This window comes from Octopus bimaculoides, chromosome 9, assembly GCF_046866305.1.
Source record: "Octopus bimaculoides isolate indiv1 chromosome 9, ASM4686630v1, whole genome shotgun sequence".
NCBI classification, from domain to species: domain Eukaryota; kingdom Metazoa; phylum Mollusca; class Cephalopoda; order Octopoda; family Octopodidae; genus Octopus; species Octopus bimaculoides.
The window spans coordinates 39,732,380-39,757,954 of record NC_142936.1 but is presented as its reverse complement, the minus strand read 5'-3'; the positions used below and the strand labels follow the sequence as shown (position 1 = coordinate 39,757,954).

Below are 25,575 nucleotides of genomic sequence, written 5' to 3'. Positions count from 1 at the left end.
ATAAGTCATAGCTTAAAAGAAAAAATACAGAAGCCTACTGTCACTTATCATGGTACTAGGTTTGATATTCCATAAAGTCCTAAGTAAATATTCCATACTGTGTAATCAATATACACTCAAGGTGCAGAAGAGGTACAATAGAGTCACAGGCAGATTGAGAGAGAATGTAGTTTTATATATAGCAGCTATGCAACAGTAGTTTGTTCTAACGGCATTCATGAAATGAATTGTTGTAATTTCAAGGTAGAGTTCACAGAGAAGGTAGCACTTTTTATTTGTATTAGTAAAGGTGTGTGTTCTGAAAGCATAGAGGTTACAGTAAGGATGGGATAAAAACAGTTAAGGAACTATTACATTTACTAAGAAACAAGAGAAGTGTAGAATATTAGATGTTTTTGTAGAAAGTACATTGTTGCATGGCAGCTAAACACGAACATTGATTGTGGAAGAAATGCAGCGCATATGGAAAGGCTGGAAATAAATGAGGTGCAGATTCTCTCCTGGTGTGTAATGTTTATGTATGTAAAGAGTAATAACAAGTACAGATTAGCTGAGAATAACTGGATGTGTTAGAGAGAAGACTGAATTGGTATGGACATAAAATTCGCCTGGTGAATGACAGTTGGGTAAAGAAGTGACAAATGATCCAATTGAAAGTAACCCTCAGAAGAGTAAGCTAAAGAAATGTATGGAAAGAAATGGTGAAGACTGATATCAGGTTGATAACTGGATATCATCACTTCAAAAGTTTATTGTATTCAAATATGTTGATATTTTACTAAGTCAGAACTTTTCTGCCAATTGATGAATATATATTCAATTATTTTTCTTTTATTCATTAATGATTATGTACATACATACATACATTCGCGTGTGTGTGTGTGTGTGTTATTGGTCAGGAGTTCATAATTCAGAAAAAAAGAGGTACACTCTAAAAGAGAATTTGAGTAGTTATATTTTTATTATGTTGAGTAGAACATTCTTGGTTATGACATGTAACCAGCCAAAAAGTTACCACTGTTTTCTCCCTTTCTATTGTTGAGGTGAAACCAGTGATTTACAGTTTAGGGCCAAATTACCCAATGACTGTTGGATCCAGTTTGATGATATCAACCCCTCCTGACCAAAGCTTTTCCACTTTAGTAAGTGGAAAAGAAGCACCTTCTTCCAGTTGTTAGCAATGACATAATATATATGAGAATCACGGAAAAACAAAAAAATGAAAGTTTCTGAATTTTGAAATGTAAAATTAAAATAAACAAAAGCAGAGCTTCTGATGTATTCCTCACCTGATGGGCAAACTCATGAGCAATTGTTTCAATTACTGACATTCTTAATCTCACAGTTTGAGATGAATCAAACAATAAATGAGTTGTTCTGAATGTTATGAGGCCCCAATTCTCCATAGCACCTTGTTCAAAGTCTGGTATGGCAATCAAATCTACAAAAGAAGAAACAAATATGTAAGACAAAAAGAAATCTCGAGAAGTCATTAAGAAACTGAAACTGACAGAAAATTTATTAATATAGCAAGGTCAATCCTTTCTTCTTCAATGTCAACCAAGCATCTACACACATATCTGCAAGGCCTGGATGAGAACTTTTGAAGGAGAACTAGCAGTTGTTCACATATGCAAGTCTTTCCTCTCTATACTTTGGTGTTTGGTGTAGTCCACCAAATTGGATCAAAACAACTAGGGACCAGTGTCATTTTAGAAATTTGAGTGGTTATACTTTTTATTGTTGCATAGTATATTCCTGGTTATAATATATAACCAGTCAGAAAGTTATCATTGCTTTCTTGTCTTCTATTGTATTCCTGAAATCAATGGTAACTTTCTGAATGTTTATAAACCATAACAAGATAAATACTATTTGCATCCATTCTCTACAAAAATCATGCTCATGTCACCTTACAACACCAAGACCAAACTATTCACCTCAATGGACCCTACTCTCTTTAACATGCCAAAACATGTAAAGAGAGCAAAAAGCTCTCATAACATTCAAATGGCTCCAGATAAATATTTCCAACAAATTCCAGATAAACTACCTACACCTGAATGTATCGCTGCAAACAATAACTTTTTACTTGAATGGGCTGAAATAAATACTGACAGACATATTACTCAATTATCCAACAGTTCTGTCAATCCACTATCATTTTGGTAATTCTAAAAGGATAAAATACAAAAGTCATCCTTAACAGGATTTGAACCCATAGGGCTGAGTCAAAATAAATCCTGTGAGGCATTCTACTTTTACTCAAATGACACTGCCAATTCACCACATTTAAAGAAATAATCATTATTGTTTTATTAAGGCAGGACAATAGAAGGCAAAGAGCTGGCAGAATCATTAGTGCAACAGGCAAAATGCTTAGCAGCATTTCTTCCAATTTTACCATAACACCCTCTTCCTGAACATCCCTGCCTGTATACTGGTGTATGAACTCCTTTCTCACCCCATCCACCTGTATATATATTTACTTTGACTGTGCTTGTATTGCCAATGTTTCCATGGAGTACCCAACTATAGTTATACTGAGAATAATGAAGTACAAGATATTGGATTACAAGTTGCCCCCACAAGCCTGAATACTACCCAATCAAGTATGCACAACACTTGGAACAATTAACTGGATTGCATGTAATTATACACTCTTTTGAACAATGCATCATGCATCCCCTATGACTGCCAACTGAACAGGTTTATTGACTTACAGGACAAAATGAACCTACATAATATTTTTGGATAATCTACCACTGTTTGGTGACTACCTATGAACTTATATGCTGGTGTGCAACAACAGGTAAGTGTGTGTGCTCAGGGGTAGGAGCAATGTTGCTTTAGAAAGTGTTTGTCATTTGACATAATAGTGGGTAATATGGAGTTATTTGTTCATGTGTGTATGTATCCATATCCACGCTGTGTACATATATGTCTGTATATGTGTGTCTGTATGTTGCTGTGGATGATGCCTATGAGCTGATATCACTCCTTTACTCATGTGAGACATGATCCCTTTACAGGCATCATGTAAGAGTCTTTGAAAATTTTCCCCAGAGATGCCTAAGATACATTCTGAATGTTGGCTTGTCCTTGTAGACTCCAGGCACAGAGATCTTGAAAGAAGCCAATGTCCTGCGCATTGAGGTGATGGTGCACACATACCGTTTACATTGGACTGGACAACTTGTTTGGATGAATGATCAGATGATTCCTAAGCAGGTCCTATATGGTGAACTTGCTTAGTAAAAGCACTCCTAGCAGAAGACAAGACAATTTAAGGATTGAGTAAAGTCTTCATTGAAAGCTTGTGAAATATGGGAAAGAAAAGCTTGTAATTGCCACCAATGGAGGACACAAGTAACGATGGGATTGGGTATTATCAAAAAAACATGCATTGTTCATGCAGAATTTAAGTGAGCAGCGTAAAAATGCATGTGAATATTTAGGCTTGGTGTAGTGTATGTGGACATGATATACTGGGACATTAATGTATGTGAGTGTTAGCATGAGGGGTAGGATATACATTTTGCACACCACTGACAATGGAAATTCTTACCAACATACTGTTTGTAAGCCAGAAAGCAATGTTTATGGTTGCAGAAAGCTGCTACTATGAACTTGACACTAGCTTCCTTAACCTTGACTTAAAACAGGATTACTTGTACTGTGACTGCTATTCTTGCTATTAACAATTTTTATTATTGCATTATCAATGTTATTCTTGTGGTCTCTGGAGCTGGAATTGTTGTTGTTGGGGTGATTGATACTAGAGTTATCTTGTCTCTTTCTTTCTTTTATATACATATGAGAATGGTTGTAAGCATGGAGTGTATCTGCCCACTTGGATATGGAAAAGCTGCCTTGACCTTCTCTTTTACTCCACTCTGTTCAGCTACTCCATTAATGTTATTGATAATTTGCATAATTGGAATACACTGAACACTTAACATCATTCTTTGTTCAACACTGAGAAGAAGAATTAATAAGATTTACATAATATTTCAGCAGGCTGTTATGTAACCATGGCAAGTAATTTGATGAAATGCACATGTTTTATAAAGCATAACACAGCATATATGTTTTTTGTATTTTAATATACACACACAGACACAGACACATACACACACACACACACACACACACACACACACACACTTATTTGGTTTTTGTTGACATGAAGAGAGCTTTTGACAGGGTCCCTGAATCCCTTATCTGGTGGTCAATGCAGAAACTAGGGATAGACAAGTGGTTGGTGTGATCTATATAAGCCATGTAGAGTTTCAGTCAGTAAGGTGAGAGTTGGCAATGAATTCAGGGTACAAGTAGGGGTTCACCAAGGATCAGTCCTCAGCTCCCTCTTGTTCATCATAGTTCTCCAGGCAATATCAGAGGAATTTAAGACAGGATTCCCCTGGGAGTTCTATGCTGAAGACATCATTCTAATAGTCGAATCACTATCAGAACTAGAGAAGAAATTTCAGGTGTAAAAGCGAGGTCAAAAATTGAAGGGCCTTAGAGTTAACCTAGCAAAAACCAAAGTCATAGTAAGTAGGAAAGTAGACAAATCACAAATCCCTTCAGGTAAATGGTCCTGCTCAATCTGTAAAAAAGGCATAAGTAGAAATTTCATAAGATGTACCTGGTAAAAGCTATGGACACCTAAGAAGTGCAGTAATATCAGAGGAAGGTTAACTGGGAAAATTGGCTTGTGTGTGGAAAGTGCACAGATACAATAAATGCTAAAAACGTACAGAAAATAGACTCCATCAAATGCCAGCATGGTAAGCTAGAGATAGTTGATAGCTTCCATTATCTAGTTGACCAAGTCAGTAGTGGAGATAGATGTTTCAGGAGCATAGCTGTGAGAATAAGAATAGGCTGGGCAAAGTTCAGAAAGAGTCTACCTCAGTTGGCAATGAAGGGCCTCTCTCTCAGAGTGAAAGGCAGACTGTATGATGTTTGTGTGCATATTAGCTATGCTACATGGCAGTGAAACATGAGCTGTGACTGCCGAGGGCATGTGTAAGCTTGTAAGAAATGAAGGTAATATGCTTCACTGGTTGTGCAATATCAGTGTGTATGTACAACAAAGTGTAAGAATCTTGAGAGAAAAGTTGGGTATAAGAAGCATGAGAGGTGGTGTGCAAGAGGGACAACTGCATTGGTATAGTCATGTGATAGGCATGGATGAGGACAGCTGTGTGAAGAACTGATGCCCATCTGTAGAGGAAACATGTGAAAAAGGTAGACCCAGGAAGACATGGGATGAGGTGATGAAGCATGATTTCAGAACATTGGTCCTGAAGGAGGCAATGACTAATGACTGAGACCTTTGGCGATATGCTGTGCTTGAGAAAACCTGTCAAGCCAAGTGAAATCATACTCGTGGTCGATTCTGATATCACATAACTGGCATTTGTACCGGTAACATATAAAAAGCACCTTTTTCCAGTGTTGGGCCTTATGGAGGCTATATGGCTGATGTCAGTGTCATATAACTAGCACCCTTACCAGTGGCACATAAAAAATGCCTTTTGAGTGTTGAGCCTCATGGAAGCAATGACAAATGACTGAAACCTTTGGCAATATGCCATACTTGAGTAGAAAACCCACGAAGTCAAGTGAAATCATAGTCGTGGCAGATACTGGTGTCACACAACTGACACCCATGCTGGTGGAAGCATAAAATCACCCATTAGGCTCTTGGAGTGACTGGTGTTAGGAAGGGTATCCAGTTGTAGAAACCATGCCAAATCAGACTGGAGTCTGGTGCAGCCCTTCAGGTTACCAGCCCTAATCAAACCATCCACCCCATGCCAGCATGGACAACAGACGTTAAATGATGATGATATAAATACACATGTTGGACTTCCTATAGTTACCATTTATCAAATTCCTTATCAAAGCATTGTCCAAGGTGCTATGTAATGGCTATCGTTACAAAGTGAACTTAACCACACAGACATATATATATATATATATATATATATATATATATATATATATATATATATATATATATGTATGTATGTATGTATGCATTTATTTGTGTGTGTGTGTATGTGTGTGCATGCGCGCACACGCATTTACCTATTTTGAAATATATCGACTTGTAAATCATGAAATCATGCATGTAGATAAAGATACTTGAAAGTGAAAAAAAAAGATATCTCAAAAGAATGCAATTTGTGGCCAGTGATAATTTAAAAGTATATCTTCCATAAAGGTGAAGAAGCAATGAATAAATTAAAGTCATATCTTCTATAACAACAAAGAAGCAAGGAATAAGCGTAAACCATCAACAATAGCCAGTAATGAATGGACTTAAGTAAAGCAGCATTTCAAAATTAGCCTTGTTTTTCTGTCAATAAGGAAGTAGAACTTCTTTGAGTGTTTCTTCATTTACTAAATAAGTCAGACTAAAAGATCTAGCATACAGTATGTTTTCCAAATTCTATCGCCATTAATATAAGTTTTTCATTGTTTGGCTTTGTCTATGTCATTTAAAAAGAAAAGAAAAAAACTCAGAAATACAGCATTGCATTAAAATATTAAAAAATTTTTTTATTTCAGTTGCAATAGAGAAGTCACTCATAATAATCAGACTTAAAACTCTTATTATTAAAGATATAAAAGCCGTGGTAATTTCAGGTAAAAACCCATTATCTCTTGGACAGTATATATTCATGTACTATATTTCATCAAAGAATATCATTCCATTAGTTATTGAGATAAACATTTATCAATGATTTTTTTTTCTTTTTAATGTAATCTTGTATTTTTCTGAGTAATAGTAAATTCCTAGATTTAGAAACAACATTCAGTAGTTTTTACCATGTCTTTTTTTTTTCTTCTTTGCTCCAACTTCTCAGAAGTCATTACCAAAAGCTTTCTAGTTAGTTTTACTAATTTTAGTTTACCCTATGAAATGTGTGGGAAAATATATTAATGACATTCTGTCATCTTTTTTTGTTGTGAAAATAAGTTTTCATTCCATACAATTCCTTTGAGGTTAGAATACTACTAACCATATGGTTGTGAATACAAAACTTTAATATGATTAATCTGACTGAGTTTTTGGCACAGTTCCCATTCCATAATATAGATCAGAGAGTTGCAAAATGGTTCAGTCCCATTACATATATATATATATATATCTTTTTTTTTCGTGGAAAATACAATGTTAAATGTTTTTTCTCTTATCGGTGATTCTATATAGGATAGATTTAATTCTTTCAGTCAGCTGATGGGATAAACGCTGACTTCTGTATTTTGCTTTGTTTAGTTTTTATTCTCAGTTAACCCTTTCAATACCAACTTGGTTGAGACGGTTTCTGGTTCTATGACATGATATAAATGGACACATGTAAATTAAAAATCTGTGTACCATAATTTAATACAGGAATGTTTTGATGTTTTAAATACCAACTTAATACATCAAGCTTAAATCATTTTAAATGTCTAAAAGCCAGCTTTTTCCATTTATTAAATGGAAAAGGCTATTTTACAAAATTCTTCCAAACTCTTTATTTTCAAATTGAACTGAAACATAAGATATATATCCATCCAAATACATTCTCAGTTTGGTTAATCTTAAATTATGAAAGTAAAGCAAATCTTTGTCTGTCTGTCTGTCACAAAATCTATTCAAGGAAGGGAAACAAGGGGAGGAATCAAAATATGTCAGAACATATTTTTAGAAGGAGAGGAGAAAAAGTTGTTGAGAGAGAAATGCAAAGGGAGGGAGAGAGAAAGAGAGAGTGTAAAAGAGAGATAATTAGATATATAGATAGATAAATAGACAGATAGTGTTGTTACCATAGTAATGAACAAGTTTTGATTTATAATGCGGGAATTTTAAGTGCAAGTCTGTCAGCACAGCACAACATAAACATTAAAAAATGGCTCTATGTACATATATAATTATTTTTTGTGATATGTGTGTGTGAGAGAGAGAGAGAGAGAGAGAGAGAGAGAGAGAGAAAGAGAGAGAGAGCATGTGTGTGTGTGTGTTTGCGTCTTGCAACATATAGACAACACAGACTTTATAAAAGGACTTTTACTTTGAACAATTTATGAAGCTCCTTGCATGATTAATGTTTTTACTGGCAGCAGAATGACAGAAAATGACCCATTGTAATATAAACAGTATAGGCTAAAATACAAGTTCGAGAAATTAAAGTATCAAATTCAGAGTTCACATTACTATGGATTCATGTTCAGCTAAAATTTTGGATTTTAATAATAGGCAATTCATATTTCATTTAGTATGTCATTGTCATCATTGCCACCACCATCAACAATGACTTCATTTTAACATTCACTTTTTCATATTTGCATGGGTTTGATGGAATTCACTGAGCCAGATTTTCTATGGTTGAATACCCTTCCTGTCATCAATCATCCCCTATTCCCAAGCAAGGTAAAAAAAAGTTTATTTATTCCTAATCACTGCTTGGCATTGATGCTGCTATTTTTATTCTGACCAGGCAGCTCACTAACTAAAAGCAGTCAACATCAGCGATTGAGATGTGCTAAAGCTATGGCTTTGAATCTGCCCAGGGTTATCTCTCTTTGGTATTTCCTATTGTGGAAGGCTAAAATGCCAGAAATACATGTCTCAGAACCTGCTGAAGGAAACCACCAAGGAGATATGGTGTTTTTACACCTTTTATCATAAGAGGGAATTTTTTTCTCCACAGTAACTGCAGTGAATTTTACTTTAGAAGTTAAAATATGTCACAAACATATTTTAACTACCCTGAAGTTTATTTATTTCTTATCACTGTTTGGCATTGATGCTGCTATTTTAATTTTGACCACTAATGCACTAGTGCAACTCAGTCACTGATATTGACTGTTTTTAATTAAAGCTACAACTTTGAATCTGCTCTAGGTCACGTCTCTTTGGTATTTCCCATTCTGGAAGGCTAAAGAACCAGAAATGCATGTCTGAGAATCTGCTAAAGGAAAGCTCTGAGCAGATATGATGTTTTTACACCTTTTACCATAAGAGGGAATTCTTTCTCCCTGAATTTACCTTTAGAAGTTAAAATATGTCTTAAATATATTTTAACTACCCTAAAGTTTATATATTCCTAATAGCTGCTTGGTGTTGATGCTGCTCTAGAAAACAGAAACATAGTGGGGAAATAGAGTGGAGAAGAAGAAATTAAGAAGTATGTGATAGGAAGGTAAAAAGCAAACACGTACACGCACACACACACATCAAATAATGAAATTCAAAGAAACAAGTGATAACCAGTATGAAATATATGCAAGATGAAAAAAAAAAAAAGTTTCCATTGATGAAGAGACCAAATTGCTTGTTAGAAAGAGATGAAATTACTTATATATAATAAACGATAGTGTTGAACAAAATGGAAGTAATGAGAGTGAAAGTAAAGAAAATTAAAATCTAACAGTGAAATATAAGATATGTGAAATGGGAAGTAACAAGGGGTGAAATAAATATCTGTAGAAAAGCAATGGCCAAGGAGATGATCAACAGAAATGATGAATACTGACAAATCTTTTATCTTTTTCTTGTTTCAGTCATTTCACTGCAGCCATACTGGAGCACTACATTGAAAAGTTTTAGTCGAACAAATTGACCCCCAGGACTTTTTTTAAGGCTAGTACTTATTCTACTGGACTCTTTTGCTGAACTGCTAAGTTATGGGGAAACAAAGACAATAACACCAGTTGTCATGTGGTGGTGGAGGACAAACACTAACACAAAGGTACACACATACACACATGCATGCACGTATAATACACTCACACACATATACGATGGGCCTCTTCCAGTTTCTATCTACCAGATCCACTCATAAGGCTTTGGTGGGCATGAGGCTATAGAAGAAGACACTTGCTCGAGGTGCCACAGAATGGGACTGAACACATAACAGTCCATGTGGCTGGAAAGCAAACTTTTTACCACACATCCAGAAAGAAAAAAAACAAAACAGTGTAAGTGAATAAAATTTATGCAAGTAATTACTTAAGGTATATTTATATAGTCTACTTAAAGAAGTATTTGGAAAAGTTCACCTAATTAGTATGGAATAATCAGTGTGTGTGTGTGTGTGTGTGTGTGTGTGTGTGTGTGTGTGTGTGTGAGAGAGAGAGAGAGAGAGAGAGAGAGAAAGAGAGAGAGAGAGAGAGAGAGAGAGAAAGCAAGAGAGAGAAAAATGGGAAATTGTTGCAATATTTGATGATGCTTTGAATCAAAACCAAAGCCCTCTGTATCCTGTAGAGTGTCAAGAATCAAGTCAGCCTGTCATAAAGCCTCTTCTCTCTTCAGGCTGTTGATTACAACAAAACACTGGAAATGGCATAAGTGATAGTGTCAAATAGATTCTCTGGAGATAGAATATTTGTAACATGGCCTAAGGCAATTCTATCACATGCACATACAAACATGGAACCCTTTGAGCCAGTGAAGATCTCAGAAATAGATGTTGTGTTGAAAGACAGTATTTAGCATGGACATATAAGGGTTGTGTGTGATATGTCTGGGGTTCTGAGGAGTGGGGTAAAGTGGTTTTTAAATTGCTTTTATCTTTGAATATAGGTTAAATGCTTACATGTGTGTGTGTTTGTTTAAGTGCATTGAATATATAATTTTTATAGATATATATATGAATAGGTTTAAAAAAATAACACCTCTTTTCTCTCCTTCTCTCTCTCCATACACATATATCTATACATTCACACACATATATGGAAAGAATATATATATATATATATATATATATATATCATCATCATCATCATCATCATCATCATCATCATCGTTTAACGTCCGCTTTCCATGCTAGCATGGGTTGGACGATTTGACTGAGGACTGGTGAAACCGGATGGCAACACCAGGCTCCAGTCTGATTTGGCAGAGTTTCTACAGCTGGATGCCCTTCCTAACGCCAACCACTCAGAGAGTGTAGTGGGTGCTTTTACATGTCACCCGCACGAAAACGGCCACGCTCGAAATGGTGTCTTTTATGTGCCACCCGCACAAGCCAGTCCAGGGGCACTGGCAACGATCTCGCTCGAAAATCCTACAGGAGCCAGTCAGGCGGTACTGGCATATATATATATATATATATATATATATATATATATATATATATATATATATATACATACATATATATATAATTTTGGAACTTATTCATGCATGAATTTATAAAAATTGTATATTTTATCCTTTCAAATACTTCTTTGAATCTAGACCATGTCTAGATGAAAAGGCTGTGTGTGTTTGTGTATTAATGTATGCATGTATACGTGTGTGTTTGTATGTGTGTATGTATGTATATATATATATATATAAATACACACACACCTACCTACCTACCTACATACATACATGTGTGTATGCATTTATCTATCTATGTAAGTATATACATATATATATATACATACATAAACATACATGTATATGTGTGTGTATGTATTTATGTATGTAGGTGTAAATATATATATATATATATATATATGTTTCAAACCAATGTTGATAATACCTAAGAGCTTGGAATACATGTATTGGTCCACAGAGGGCACCTTGAAATGACTGTTGGCATTTTAACACCTGTTGCCTAAAGTAAGAATTCTTCTCAATGACAAACTATAAATGAAAATGACATTTTACAGGTCAAATATGTTCCAATCATATTTTAGCTCATATTTAAACTGTTCTGAAGGTTTGTTTAATTCACAACACTACTTTTGCATGCCTACTATGTATGTGTATATGTATGTAACACGTGTATGTATGTAAAAATATGTTTGTTTGATTGTGTGTGTAATCAATAATGAGTTAGGTATTGTACTACTTTAATACTACTTTAATGGGACAAGGTAACAAGGGAGCATCAACCTCACAGAAAATAGCAGTCAAATTATTTTCAGTTCCCATCCAGTTACTTTTAAATGGGATACTGGGAATTTTGATATGGGTATAGACAGCCTAATAAAGTAAGAAACAGAACAATTTCATCATGGGTAAAATGCCTTTGATCACAAGTTTGCCTACCAGGAATGGTCAAATAAGTACTATACACCTACCTATCACATGTGAGTATAACTTGGTAGAATGTACCATGTATTTGCTAATTATTTTAGGTGCCTATGTAGTTATGAGCAAACGTAAGAACTCCACTTGGCTCTCCCACTCTTCACTCAGCAGAACACTGAGGTTGTGATAGCTGAAAGGAGAGAGGGCAGCACCAGCATCTGAGTGATGCTCATTAGAGCTGTGTTGACTGGAGCATTGCAAAATGAAGTGCTTTGCTAAAAAATTTCACATATTACTCAATTCAGGAAATGATTTCAAGGCTAAGAATTGAACCATGAGTCAAACACACTAACTCTAAGATACAAGCTTTCACTATTACTACATATAAAAGGTATAAAAAAAAAATCAAACTTTAGAACTGCATCAAATAAAAATTGTCTTTTTATAATCCAAGCTACTTCATCTCTGCTATGTATCCTAACTCTATACTAACTAATATTTCTCTATGATCATTATATTTTACAACCACCACACATGAGAAGTTGTTTTGATAATGTCTCGATGCAGGTCTCTTGTGGAGTATCAACAAAGAATTAATGCTGGTTAAATAACAGATTCAGTAGATTGGAAGAGTGGTATTCCCCAAAGTAGTAATCATATTAACTGCATGATTATCAACTTTACAGCGATGCAACCAAGTAAAAAGATAAAGGAGACATCTCAATTGAAAGTAATATCCCAGAAGGATAACTGTTCCTTGGTGGATTTTATTGTCTCGATTCAGCAAAGTGGAAAAGACATCTAGCCAGATATAGGAATCACATTTATTCTCAACTTTTAAATGTTATTATTTCTTATTGTTTGTGTCTCTATTTTAATTTGTATTTCAAATATTTCTGACATCTGTCTTGTTGTTCATTCTCAAATTTCTTCAATGTGACCCTGTATACAAAGCTAGTGGTTATTGCTCATGTTGAAATAGTTAAAATACTATTGGAGTACTTCTACTTCAAAACCATTTGTAATATTTTATTATTATTACCTCTGACTTAGCGAAGGTGGAGGTATTGTTTTCAGCTGCATTTACTTGTTTGTTTGTCCATGGACAAGATATCTGAAGAACCGCTGGATGGATTTGGATGAAAATTATTTTGCTTAATTTTTGAGAGCGGTTGGGTTCATTTTTAGTATTCTCGCTTGTGAAAGCAGTCAAGTTTTTTTCAGGTATTCTCATTTTAAAAATCTTCTCTGGCTAATCATTGAGAGGACGTTGGTGTTTCCTTGGTGGAGGCTTGCACTCTGAGTGCTCGTTATTATTTTTATTATAGTCGACGTCACACAGTACACAATATCGTGAGGTTGTTGATTGAAGATATTGTGTCTACCGGAGTTTGTACTTTTTGTCAAGTCACAACAAAGACCTCAGAGAGACAGTACTTTACACAATATGCATGCAGTTCCAAGTACTGCCAACTTTTGTGATACATCTAGATTGTAGGGTATTTCTAAGGTTTTCAGATGTTTTTTTCAGATTGGGTGGTATTGAACCGAATGCTCCAATGACAATAGGGATAACCTCTATGTTTGATTTTCATAGCTGCGACATCTGAGCAATCTCAATTCTCAGGTCTCCATCTTTGTTTCATGATGATATGTTGATCTCCTGGCACTGCCACATCAATTATTAGGCACTCTTGTTTGTCCCTCCTAAAGGTTACTATATCCGGCCTTCAGTGCTCTAATACCTTGTCTGTCTGGCAGTCCAAGTCCCAGAGGATTTTTGCCTTCCTCATTTCATCCATTACCTTTTCAGGTGTATGTTGGTACCAAGCACCCATAACCTCATATCCATACTTACAACATAGTAGCCAGTGGAGGTTTTGGACTACCTTGTCGTATCTACACTTGTACTCTTTCCGCACAAGACTTTCACAAGCACTAAAAATGTGAGTCACGCTTTTGACTCTCTTCCCACATATTCTATTGAGGTCCATTGCACTTGTCTGATAAATACTCTTTTTCACTGATTTGATGTTCAATGCCTGGTCCTGGGCAGTGATGATTAGGCATTCAGCATTCTTTTTTAGGTCACCCTTGTTAAGCCACCTCCATGATGTTTCCTGGTCTTTTAATTTGTTGGGTTTCTTCTCTCTTGTTGGCTGTTCATGATCAGAATTTATGAGCACACTCAAGTCCACTTTTGTTAAATCCTTCTGCATTAGCAGCATACTGTAGCAGGTCTTGTTTGCTGTTTACCAAAGATTCTGCCATGTTTCTTCTTTCACTGTTGATGCATTCCTGTATGCTAATCAGCCCACGTCGACCTTTATCCCTCTTCATGTAGAACCTGTGTACATGCACCTTAGGGTATAGGGCACCATACATTGTCATTGTCTTTTGGGTAGTGTGATCAAGTTGGTTAATCTCTGCTTGTGTCCATTTCAGGATGGGCACACTACAGCAGACTACAGCAACCTCCCCTATGTTGATGGCAGTTACAAGGTTCCATGAGTTGAGTTTTGATTTCAAAAGAAGTTTAAGATGATTGAAATAGGCAGTGATGATGCAGTTTCTACAGCTGGATGCACTTCCAAACGCTAACTACACCAAGAGTGTAATAGATACTTTTACTTGCCACCTGCATGGGTGCCATTTGCATGACACAGGTATCTGCCACAACTGCGATTTTACTTGGCTTGATAGGTCTTCTTCTCAACATAATGCCAAAGGTCTTGGTCATTGTCTCCATGAGGCCCAACACTGAAAAAGAGCCCAGCCACTTTTTCTCCATGAAGCCCAATGATGGAAGGCTGCTTTCTACTTGCCAGTTACATGACATCAGTATACAGATACACATAAGAAATTATATTGCATGAACAAAAATAGAATGCTCAATACATTTATAGAGTAATACACATACATTTACATAATCTCAGGTAGATTGTCATTTTTTGATATAACAGACCTTGCTCTCCACTCCACTCCAAGAACTGAGTTCTATATTAGGTAATGCTTACACCATAATACCATGTGTAATAAGTATTGGTATATGTTTTGTACTTCTAACAATTTATGTGTATGTGCTTGTGTGTATATGTGCATTTACAGATGCATGTATGATCAATGTAGGAATTAGAATGTTACTAATAACTTCATGACAGAGTTTAAAAGACAGAGTGAAAGTAAACCATTTGCATTCCAGTATTTAAATATTTCCCAAGTATCTTCTTCATTCAAATTTTCTTGAGATCAACTTCACCTTTCACTCTGCCCTCATCAACTGCTTAAGCAGATATAATAGATTCAACCCTCCTTCAAAAGGCATGGGTTTTCCTTCTTTTTTTATTCTTTTATTAGTTTTAGTCATTGGACAAAAGCCATTATGGGGTACCACCTTCAAGGTTTTAGTCAATTATATCAACCCTAGTATTGCATTGCAATACTTATTTTATTGACCACATGAGGTGAAACAACTAAGATGCCATGAGCATAAAGAGACATAACTAAATAAGAAAAGTCATAAAGAGTATCTTTGTTCCCTGCATTGATTCTATTGCTGAAAGAAATGTATTCCTTTTGCCTTGTTTGTCCATTTTACCTTAATTTGTTTCATGCAAGTATGGGTTAGATGAATGCATTACAGTAGAATGTCTTTCCTCTAACTAACCCTTAACTTGATTCCCAGGTAACTGATCTTTTATTTGACTTGTCTTTGAATGTGTAAAACAGGTGTATGATTTGTTGACAGAAGAAATGGCAACACCACTTGTGTCTCGTGATATTCAGAGAATGTGTGAACACACACATATACAATGGGCTTCTTCCATATTCCATAAAATCAACTTACATAACTTTAATCAGACTGGGGTTATAGTGGAAGACATTTGTCCAAGGTGCTGTGCAATGGGACTAAACCTGTAACCATGTGGCTGAGGAGTAAATTTCTAAACCACACGAGCTATGTCTGTGCCTGATATGTATATTTTAACTTTTTCTTGTTTCAGTCATTGAAAATTTTTTAATCAAAGGAATCAACTCAGGTAATTATTTTTTTTAAAGACTAGTACTTATTCTATTGGTCTCTTTTGCTGAACTACAAATTTATGTGGATGCAAACACACCAACAATGGTTGTAAAACGGTGGTGGTGGTGGTGGTAGTGGGGACAAACACAGACACAAGGACACACAAACGACAGGTTTCTTTCAGTTTCTGTCTACTAAATCTCCTCACAAGACTTTGGTCGACCTAAAGCTAAAGTAGAAGACACTCCAGGTGTCACATAGTGGGACCATGTGGTTGGGAAGTAAGCTTCTCACCACTAGAGAGATGGGGAGAGAGAGAGACAGAGATATCTATAAATAGGCTTGATGACAGGGAGTTTCAAAAGTACCCTTAATTTCTTGTACATATAATTCATTTTTTCCTTATAATTTTAAACTTCTGAAAACTTGATAAATGTTCTTGTGGCCTCTCTAAATAATCACTTTCTTCCTCATTTTGAAATATGCTTGAGAAATTTCACATTTTCTTTTTATTCTATTACATTTATTATTTTCCCACTTTTCCATTGCATTTTGGAAGATTCCAAACACATAACAAGGAGCTTGACTTGAACAAGGAGCTTGACTTGAACAAGGAACCCTGGGTGACTGCCCAAGTTGCTTGGTACCTTCAGCTAGCTCTAAAAATGGCCTTAGTGTAAAGGAGAATGGTTAGGTTTTAGGGACTATATTTTCTTGTCAGTTGGTTATCCATTTCTTTTAAACAAGAACACACTACCTTATTCCATTTACCTCTTGTACAAAATATAGTTGTATGTATATATTTCAAATGGTTAATATAATTATTTTATCACACTATTTGATTTACATCAATGTAACACTCAACAGCATATTATCATGTTTATAGTTGTGTTGCAGATGTGGTAATTAAGATTACTAACATTAATAACAATAATAATAATAATAATAATAATAATAATAACAGTAATAACAATAACAACAGCAAAAAATAATAGTAATAACAACAATAGCAAAAATAATAATGATAAAAATGCTAGTGGAATTAAAAACAGTAATTTTGTGTTTGTTATGTTTAATTTGCTCTCAAATGTGGTAAATAATCATTCAGAAAATTAAAAGAGTCATTGAAATTAAAATAAATAAATAAATAAAAGCAAAAATTCTATAAATGAAGAGAAAGACAGTTTCAGGAAAAGGATAAAGAAGAACATGAGAATGTATCTAAGATTAAATCAAACAGTTGTTTGGTTTTCTTGAAGGACTGAATTGGCAGTCGTGCATGACTTCTTTGTTTAGTCATTTGATAAGGTTCGTTTGCTGTTTTCGATAATTAATGGACCAGATATAACAGATCGACTCCACTCGTAAGTCATCTTTCATTTAAAAACATACATATATACATTACAATGTTTAAACTTTATTTTTATTTTTTTATCATGTGTATACATTTTATGTATGCAGTATATTTTTCTATTAGGTTTTGTGCGTGTACATATTGTACACAAACATACACACAGTGTGATATGAATTACATACACCAGCTAATAAAGTTTTAAAAAATAGATACAAACATCTATGGAGTATTCATTTTCTATTTACCGTTTTATTTCATTTTACTTTGGTTTTCACTATCAGTTTTGTCATTTGTTGTGCATAATTCTGTTTATTTTATTAGTTTTACATTTCTCAATGGTCTTTTAGGATTATTTCTGTCAACACACCCCACCACACATCACTTTATTCCGAACACAACCATTCTCTTTTTTGTATGGGTTTATTTCTAAATGTGTGAATAGATCTAAGGTACAAAGTATGGAATCATACCTCACTCCCCATATATCATACGCCCCTCCTCATATATATATATATATATATATATATATGTATATATATATATATATATATATATATATATATATATATATATATATATATATATAGGTAAAGTAAATGTTAGAGGCAATACTTGACAATTGTAAGCACCTGTGTATGCCAGCTCGTGGTTGAGGTGAAAGAATGAATTGTAAATGCAAAAAATAAAAACAAAAACACAAAGAGAGAGAGACAGACAGACAGACACAGGCATGGGTTTGTGGTTAAGAATTTTGCTTTTGAACCACATGAGCTTGGGGTTCAATCCATTGCATCGCACCTGCAAATATGTAAAAAAGTAGACTTGATAATGTGATTTTTCTTCTGATGAAGTAAAATACTTGTGCTGAACTTACTCAATTCTAGCAAGAACTATACATCTGCAGTACTGAGGTTTTCTGATGCTTTTTCAACTTTCACATTCCTGAAGCTACCTCAGCACTCAACAGCTTGCTCTCCACTTGAAAAATAGCCAATAGGTTTAACTTACTCAGCAACAGTTGCACAGCAAACACAACATTGTTGTACCATCATATTCTCTCTTCTTATAATACATGGAATGACAAACAAGAGAGATGAAGACAGCAAGGTGCTCTTGTTAAAAGTCAACATGATATTAGATTCAACAGTGTAATTTGTAGAGTATGTATTGTATGTCCCCAGTTGAGATGAAGTTTTTTTTTTTCTATGGGCCTTTCTCCTTGTACTGTGAGATCCAAGGTCTTTTCAAGATTTTCTGTCAATCAATGCTGAAATCTGCCCTATCTGTAGAGAGATGTAAAACACTGTCTCTAAGACAGCCAAGAGTCTTAGAGTTCTTTTCTTTAGGCATTTAAAGTACTGTGAACTATCCCATCTTCTTCAGCTTTGGCTCAAGTATTGTGATGTCCTTGCCAAGTATTTCAATCAGCAAGCAGAACTGATTTACATCAATATGAAAGAAAATAGGGTACAAAGATCAACTATGTAATGCAGCCCTCATCAACATTGAGAATAAAATATAACAATATTGGTTAAGAGTTTGAAAACTTTTGTCTCTTTCAGCCAAACCACACTAAAAGCAATATGTTATCAATTAAAGTTTTGGGCATTTTATAACACAATGTTGATACATTAAGATCATATATCAATGAACACTTGCTTTTCCATGATTGTTGAAGTAGATTGATAACAGCCTGATGCTCTTGTCACCAACAGTCATCTGTTTCAAAGCAAAATACTTCCCCCACAGCTGGACATGTATCCACAGAAGACTGGAAATGGACAATGTGTATGATAATGACAAGAAGACACAAAACACACACACATACCTCTGTAGGTGTGCACACATACATCCACTATAGGCTTCTTTCATTTTCTGTAGAATAAACCCACATAAACACACATCCCTATGATGTCATTCCATGGGACTGAACCTGAAACATTGTTGAGAAGCTAACTTCTTATCCACTCAGCACAATTCACTCACAAAACTTCACACAAAATGTTTTTTGTTAAATAAAAGTAATTACATTAAAGTTACTCTGAGTATCCTTTTGCTTTATTCAATTTTTTTCTTTGTTTTAAATGAAGACAGATCCTCCATCAGTTATGCTAATTCAGTTGTATGAACACCTGAATTGTCTATTCATTTATTTACATTAAAATCTAAGTGGCTGTGTATTTCACAAGCATGAATACTCTCAATACACTTCTCAGTCAGAATTGCATGATACAATATGTGACCAGGTTAGAACTTCAAATTATATCCACACATTTTCTGTTTACCAAATTTCACAAGGATAACCCAAGGCTATGTTAAAAACTCTTACCCTGAATACCATGCATCAAAGTCAAATAAACTTCCTCATGAGTGAAAAGTAAACTTCTTAACCACTCAGCTATGTCTGCAATTATTATGTTTTAAATAACTTTCTGATGGAGAAACTGATTTTTTTTTTAGTTATCAATTGATCGTTTCTTCTACATCCACTTTCTCATGCTGGCTACCCTACCCTCTTGTTGGCTCTTCTAGTGGTTAAGTTTCCTGATTCTTTATTACCAAGCTGTCAACAATAGATGTTAATTTACAACTAAGAAGGAGAAGAGATCTCAATATAATAAGAAGAAAGAATGTAAAGAAAATGTCTAAAAAGAAAAAAAAAAGAGTAATTGAATGTCACTGCATTTGTGTGTATGTGTGTGATGTCTGTATGCATTTATATGTGTGAGACTGTGTATGTAGAGGCCAATCCTATGCATGTGAGTATATGTATGTGTGAGTGAGTTCGTGTATCTGTGCTTGATTATGTGTGTAAATGTGTGCACCTGTGCATATGTGTATGTGTATTGTCTGTGTGCTTGCTTGCACATGTTTCCCTGCATATGCATGTGTATGCACAAGTATGTGCGTTTTACAGTGCATGAATATTTCTGAGGTTCACGACATGAAATCACTTAGCAATGACATAACTTATCCATCAAATTGTTATGATTCGAATGTCTTCATAAAATGAAATAATACTCAAAAAGAAGTAGTAAAATTAATAGTACATTTCCCTGAATGTGGAAGAGAGGAAGAAAAATCTAAAGGATATAGTTTTATAGCTTTCATATAAACTAAAGGAGTCAAGAAGACAAACGTAATCATATTTACAATAAGTAATATCATACAGAAGTATCAGTATTATTATTATTATTATTATTATTATTATTAAGGATCGTAATAGAAGAATTATTGGAGCATTGGATAAAATTCCTTACAGTATTTTTTCTGCCACTTTATGTTCTGAGTTCAAATTTCACTGAGCTTAACTTTGCCTTTCAGTCTCATGAGGTCAGTAATCTACCAGCCAAATGTGAGCTGCTATTTAATTGACTAACCCAACACCTAAAATTTCTGGCTTTGTGCCTATATAAGAAATCGTTATGGTGGATTGGCAGAATTGTTTGAAAAGCAAACAAAATGTCTTGCAGTATTTTTTCCATGTCTTTATGTTCTGAGATCAAAATCTACTGGGATCAGGTAGGACTTTCATCCAGTTGAGGCAGATAAAATTACAGTTCCAGTCAAGTACTGCAGTTGATTAAATGAACTATACTCTCTCCTAAAATTTGTGACCTTATACCAATAATAGAAATGAATAAGGGTTGTGGATTAGCAGGATCAGGCTTGTGGGAGATAAAAGGTTATGCAACATTTAGTTATCTTTTATTGTTTCAGTCATTTGACTGCTGCCATGCTGGGGCACCACCTTCAAGGATTTTTAGTTGAATGAATCAACCCCAGTACTTATTCAACTGGTCTCTTTTGCTGAACTGCTAAGTTACAGGGGACATAAATGCACCAACACCAGTTGTCAAGCAGAGGTGGGGGACTAATGCACACGCACACACACACAAACACATATATACACACGATGGGCTTCTTTCAGTTTTGGTCTTCCAAATTCACGCACAAGGTTTTGGTCAGCCTTGCCCAAAGTGTCATGCAGTGGGACTGAACCCAGAACTATGTGGTTTGAAAGCAAGATTCTTACTAGACAGTCACACCTGCTTTCAGAATTCAAATCATACAAGGATTAATTTTGCTTTTCATTCTTCCATTTTTGATTAAAAGTATAACCAGCCATCACTGAAGAGCATGTGTGGCTTGTTTAACAAGTACCATGCTTTCATTACTTGCTTTAGGGCTGATGTAGTTATTAGTAAGCATAGACACATGCTTGGTTCTCCCACTAATCACCCAATATAATATCATGATTGTGATAACTGGAAAGGCAGGGGGTTGAAGCAGCACTTGGTTGCCTTGCTCAAGAAAACAATATGCCATCCTGTCTAGGAATCAAATCCACAAACTTCTGATTGTAAGCCCAATGTTTTTTGCCAACAGTTCTAATCCCTTTCTCTAGGCCACACCTCTTCACATACTGATAAAATCAAGCATATACTGAGGTTGATACAATTAATTATACCTACTCCTCTCTGAAGAGGACTATTTCCAATGAAAATTTCTGTTGTTCATTGGAAAGCAATTATGTGAAAGTAAAGAACTGTTTTGCTATTTCTTCCATTTATTTTGAATTTCCATTGATGTTGGGACAAAAACGTAGAGCTGAGGTGATAGGTGGATGGGGAGCTATGTCTGACATAAGTGATCAGCCTTTGATAAATGTTATAAACATTAGTCCATTAGCATTGATGTCTCCATAATGTTTGCCAACCTAACAGCATTGTTGTAGATGATATTATTATTATTATTATTATTATTATTATTATTATTATTATTATTATAAAGGCTGTGAACTGGTAGAATCATTAGCATGCTGGAAAAAATGCTTAGCGGTATTTCATCTGTCTTCGTGTTCTGAGTTCAAATTCCGCCAAGGTTGACTTTCCCTGTCATCCTTTCGAGGGAGATTCAGAATTAGTTTCTGGGTTTAATGTCGGGGGTTGATAAATAAAGTACCAGTGAAACACTGGGGATGATGTAGTCGACTTTTCCTCTGCCAGCAAATTTCAGTTCTTGTGCCTTTAGTAGAAAGGATTATCATTATTATTATTATGTGATAATGAGCTATAATCAGTAGAATGCTAGACAAAATGCTTTGTAATTTCTAATTATACTACTTTACATTCTGAGTTCAAATTCCACCAGGTTTATCCTTGCATTTCCTGGTTTTGGTGGTTAATAAATTCGAGTCAAAAACTGGAGTCAATAAAATTAACTTAATTCTTATTCATAAAATGTGTTGATTTGTTCTTAATTTAAAAATCGTCATCATATTATTGGTGGAGTTGCAGATTTATTAGTGCATCAAACAAAATTATCTGTGCTATTTGTTCCGGCTCTTTAAGTTCTGAGTTCAAATCTCACCAAGGTAAACTAAGCTCTTCATCCTTTTAGGATAGATAAAATGGAGTGCCAAGAACGACTAGTATAGAGACCAAAATAATCAACTATAAACTCCTCATCCAAATATGAGACATGGTGAGACCTTGTCCTTATGAAAGAAATTATTATTATTAACATTATTTCACTCAGCATTCCATTGTTGTTCTGCTGGAATTGGATTGCTAGGTATCAATACATATAGGCATAGGTTTGGCTGTGTGGCTAAAAAATTTGCTTTCAAATTCATGGTTTCAGATTCAGTCTCACCGTGTAGAACCTTGGGCAAGTATCTTATACAATAGCACTGAGCCAACCAAAGGCTTGTGAATGAATATGGTTGATGGAACCTGAAAGAAGTTTATATCTTGTGTGTGTGTGTGTATGTATGCATATATATATATATATATATATATATATATATATATATATATATATATTTAAGATGAGAGCTGGATGTTTTCAGTATAGAAAACACATTATAGGGCTCAAACGAATGTAAATTTAAACTTCAAATATTTCATCAACGCCTGCACTCACAAAATTGGCTATAAGAGAAATCCAGGTCAGGCTGATATTGAGGTAGTTATGGAGATAAACAGAGTTAGCTTGCTTTCTTGCTTGGGCTTGATATAAATATATTTATCTGGAGCACAAAAAATACACGACAAAGGTATGGAGTAAAATATGAAGAAAATATGTAATTTCTTAAGTGATAAAAGTGTGTGCATGCATGTGTGTGTGTGTGTTTTGTGTTTGTGTGGCATGATAACTGTAAATGAGTGTCCTTGGCATACAAGCAGTATAATTCATTTCCAATTTTCTGTGGAAACATATTTGACCATGGCAAAAATATTACTTTGTCTAGAAACAAGTACAGTTTGGAAAGAACATGGGCATCTGGCTGTAGAATCTCTACCTCGATAGATTCTATTTGACCCATGCAAGCATGGAAAAATGGAGATTAAAATTTAAGATGATGATAATTATGATTTCTTCAACTTTGGGTATCTAACATCTATCAATGGTGCCCATTGTATCAAGTGAGCAACGTCAGAAAATCCTGTTCAATATCCAACATCTTCAATCAAAACATTTTAAGTGTCATGCCACTTGTTACAAGTGGAATAATAACAATTTACAACAATTCTAAATTCTGTGAATTTAGCATCCAAGGCTACTATATTTCTAATTTCTTGCATTCTTTGTTTACCATTCTAGTATCAAACAGGAAAGCAACATCAATTAAACAACACACTTCTCCCTGTTCATTAGGTTCTAAAGCCTAAATAATAATGATGAGGAAGAGTTATTATTATTATTATTATTATTATTATCATTATTATTAATATTATTAGCATACCCATGTTGGCAAAAATGCCAACAGTTTTATTAATGAAGCAAAATGGCACATCAACAAAATGAGGAAACCCATTAATAAATGTCTGCAATCTAGTAAATATATGTACATACACAGAACTGAAGAACTTGAAGAATCAGATACAATTGTAATGTCTCAATATGTTTGTGTGTGCATATATATATATATATACATGTACACACACACACACACACACACACACACACACACACACACACACACACACACACATATATATAACGCGAGCTGGCAGAAACGTTAGCATACTGGGCGAAATGTTTAGCAGTATTTTGTCTGTCTTTACATTCTGAATTTCAATTCCGCCAAGGTCAACTTTGCCTTTCATTCTTTCAGGGTCAACAAATTAAGTACCAGTTGTATATTGGGATCGATCTAATTGTCTGGCCCCCTCCCCCAAAATTTCAGGCCTTGTGTCTAGAGTAGAAAAGTATATATATATATATATATATATATATAAAGTGTAGTATATTGCCACTTAAGTGTGGCTGACCCCTAGGGGTGGATGTTACTGTTGCTTTTAGCCCCAGGAGGACATCTCCTCCAGCTGGCTTATCGACTTATCGACTTAGAGAATTAACATTGCTTGTTTTCACCTTTTCGATATCAGTGAAGAATTTCACTTGAAAAGAAGATATAAGATTGCCAGGTTTATGTCTCTCTCACCAAGGTCAGCGGCTATCGGACGCCGACGAAGGGAATTAACCCTGAAATCCGGATCCGTTCGTGCTGCAGATGTTGGTGAGAGGGATAACTACCCTTGGCAAACGGGACACAGTCGTGTGTCGATAAGCCAGCTGGAGGAGATGTCCTCCTGGGGCTAAAAGCAACAGTAACATCCACCCCTAGGGGTCAGCCACACTTAAGTGGCAATATACTACACTTTATCGTGCAGTTACTGTTAATACTTCATTTAGAGAATTAACATTGCTTATATATATATATATATATATATATATATATATATATATATATATATATACATATATACATATATACACATATATACGCCACCATGAAATGGTGGATTTGGTAGACGGAAACTTCAAGTAGCCAGTTGTATATATGTATACATATACATATACATCATTATCTTTATCCTACTTACTCATCCCACAACCATACATTTATATGTAGATAGATAAGTATATACATATATAAATATATATAGAAAGATACATACATACATACATACATACATACATATTTTACTGACAAATCATTCGCCCTCTCTCTTTCTCTCTCTCTCTCTCTATTTATATATATGTTTATATATGTATATATACTTATGCTTATCCATACCTATGTGTGCATACATATGCACATGTGTGTCTGAATGTGTGCATGTGTATGAATGTGTGTGCACATGTGTCTTTGAT

General features: G+C 34.8%; 1 protein-coding gene across 5 annotated transcripts in view; it reads right to left on the bottom strand.

Moving 5' to 3' along the window:
- Window positions 1-25,575, bottom strand: part of LOC106869101 (endoplasmic reticulum aminopeptidase 1) — a 1,176,109-nt gene that overhangs the window by 380,559 nt on the left and 769,975 nt on the right. For all 5 annotated transcript variants that reach the window (XM_089357447.1, XM_089357445.1, XM_052970645.2 and 2 more), the window contains exon 5: window positions 1,290-1,441. In XM_089357447.1, coding sequence (XP_089213573.1) covers window positions 1,290-1,441 — 152 coding nt within the window. The remainder of the gene's footprint in view (window positions 1-1,289; window positions 1,442-25,575) is intronic.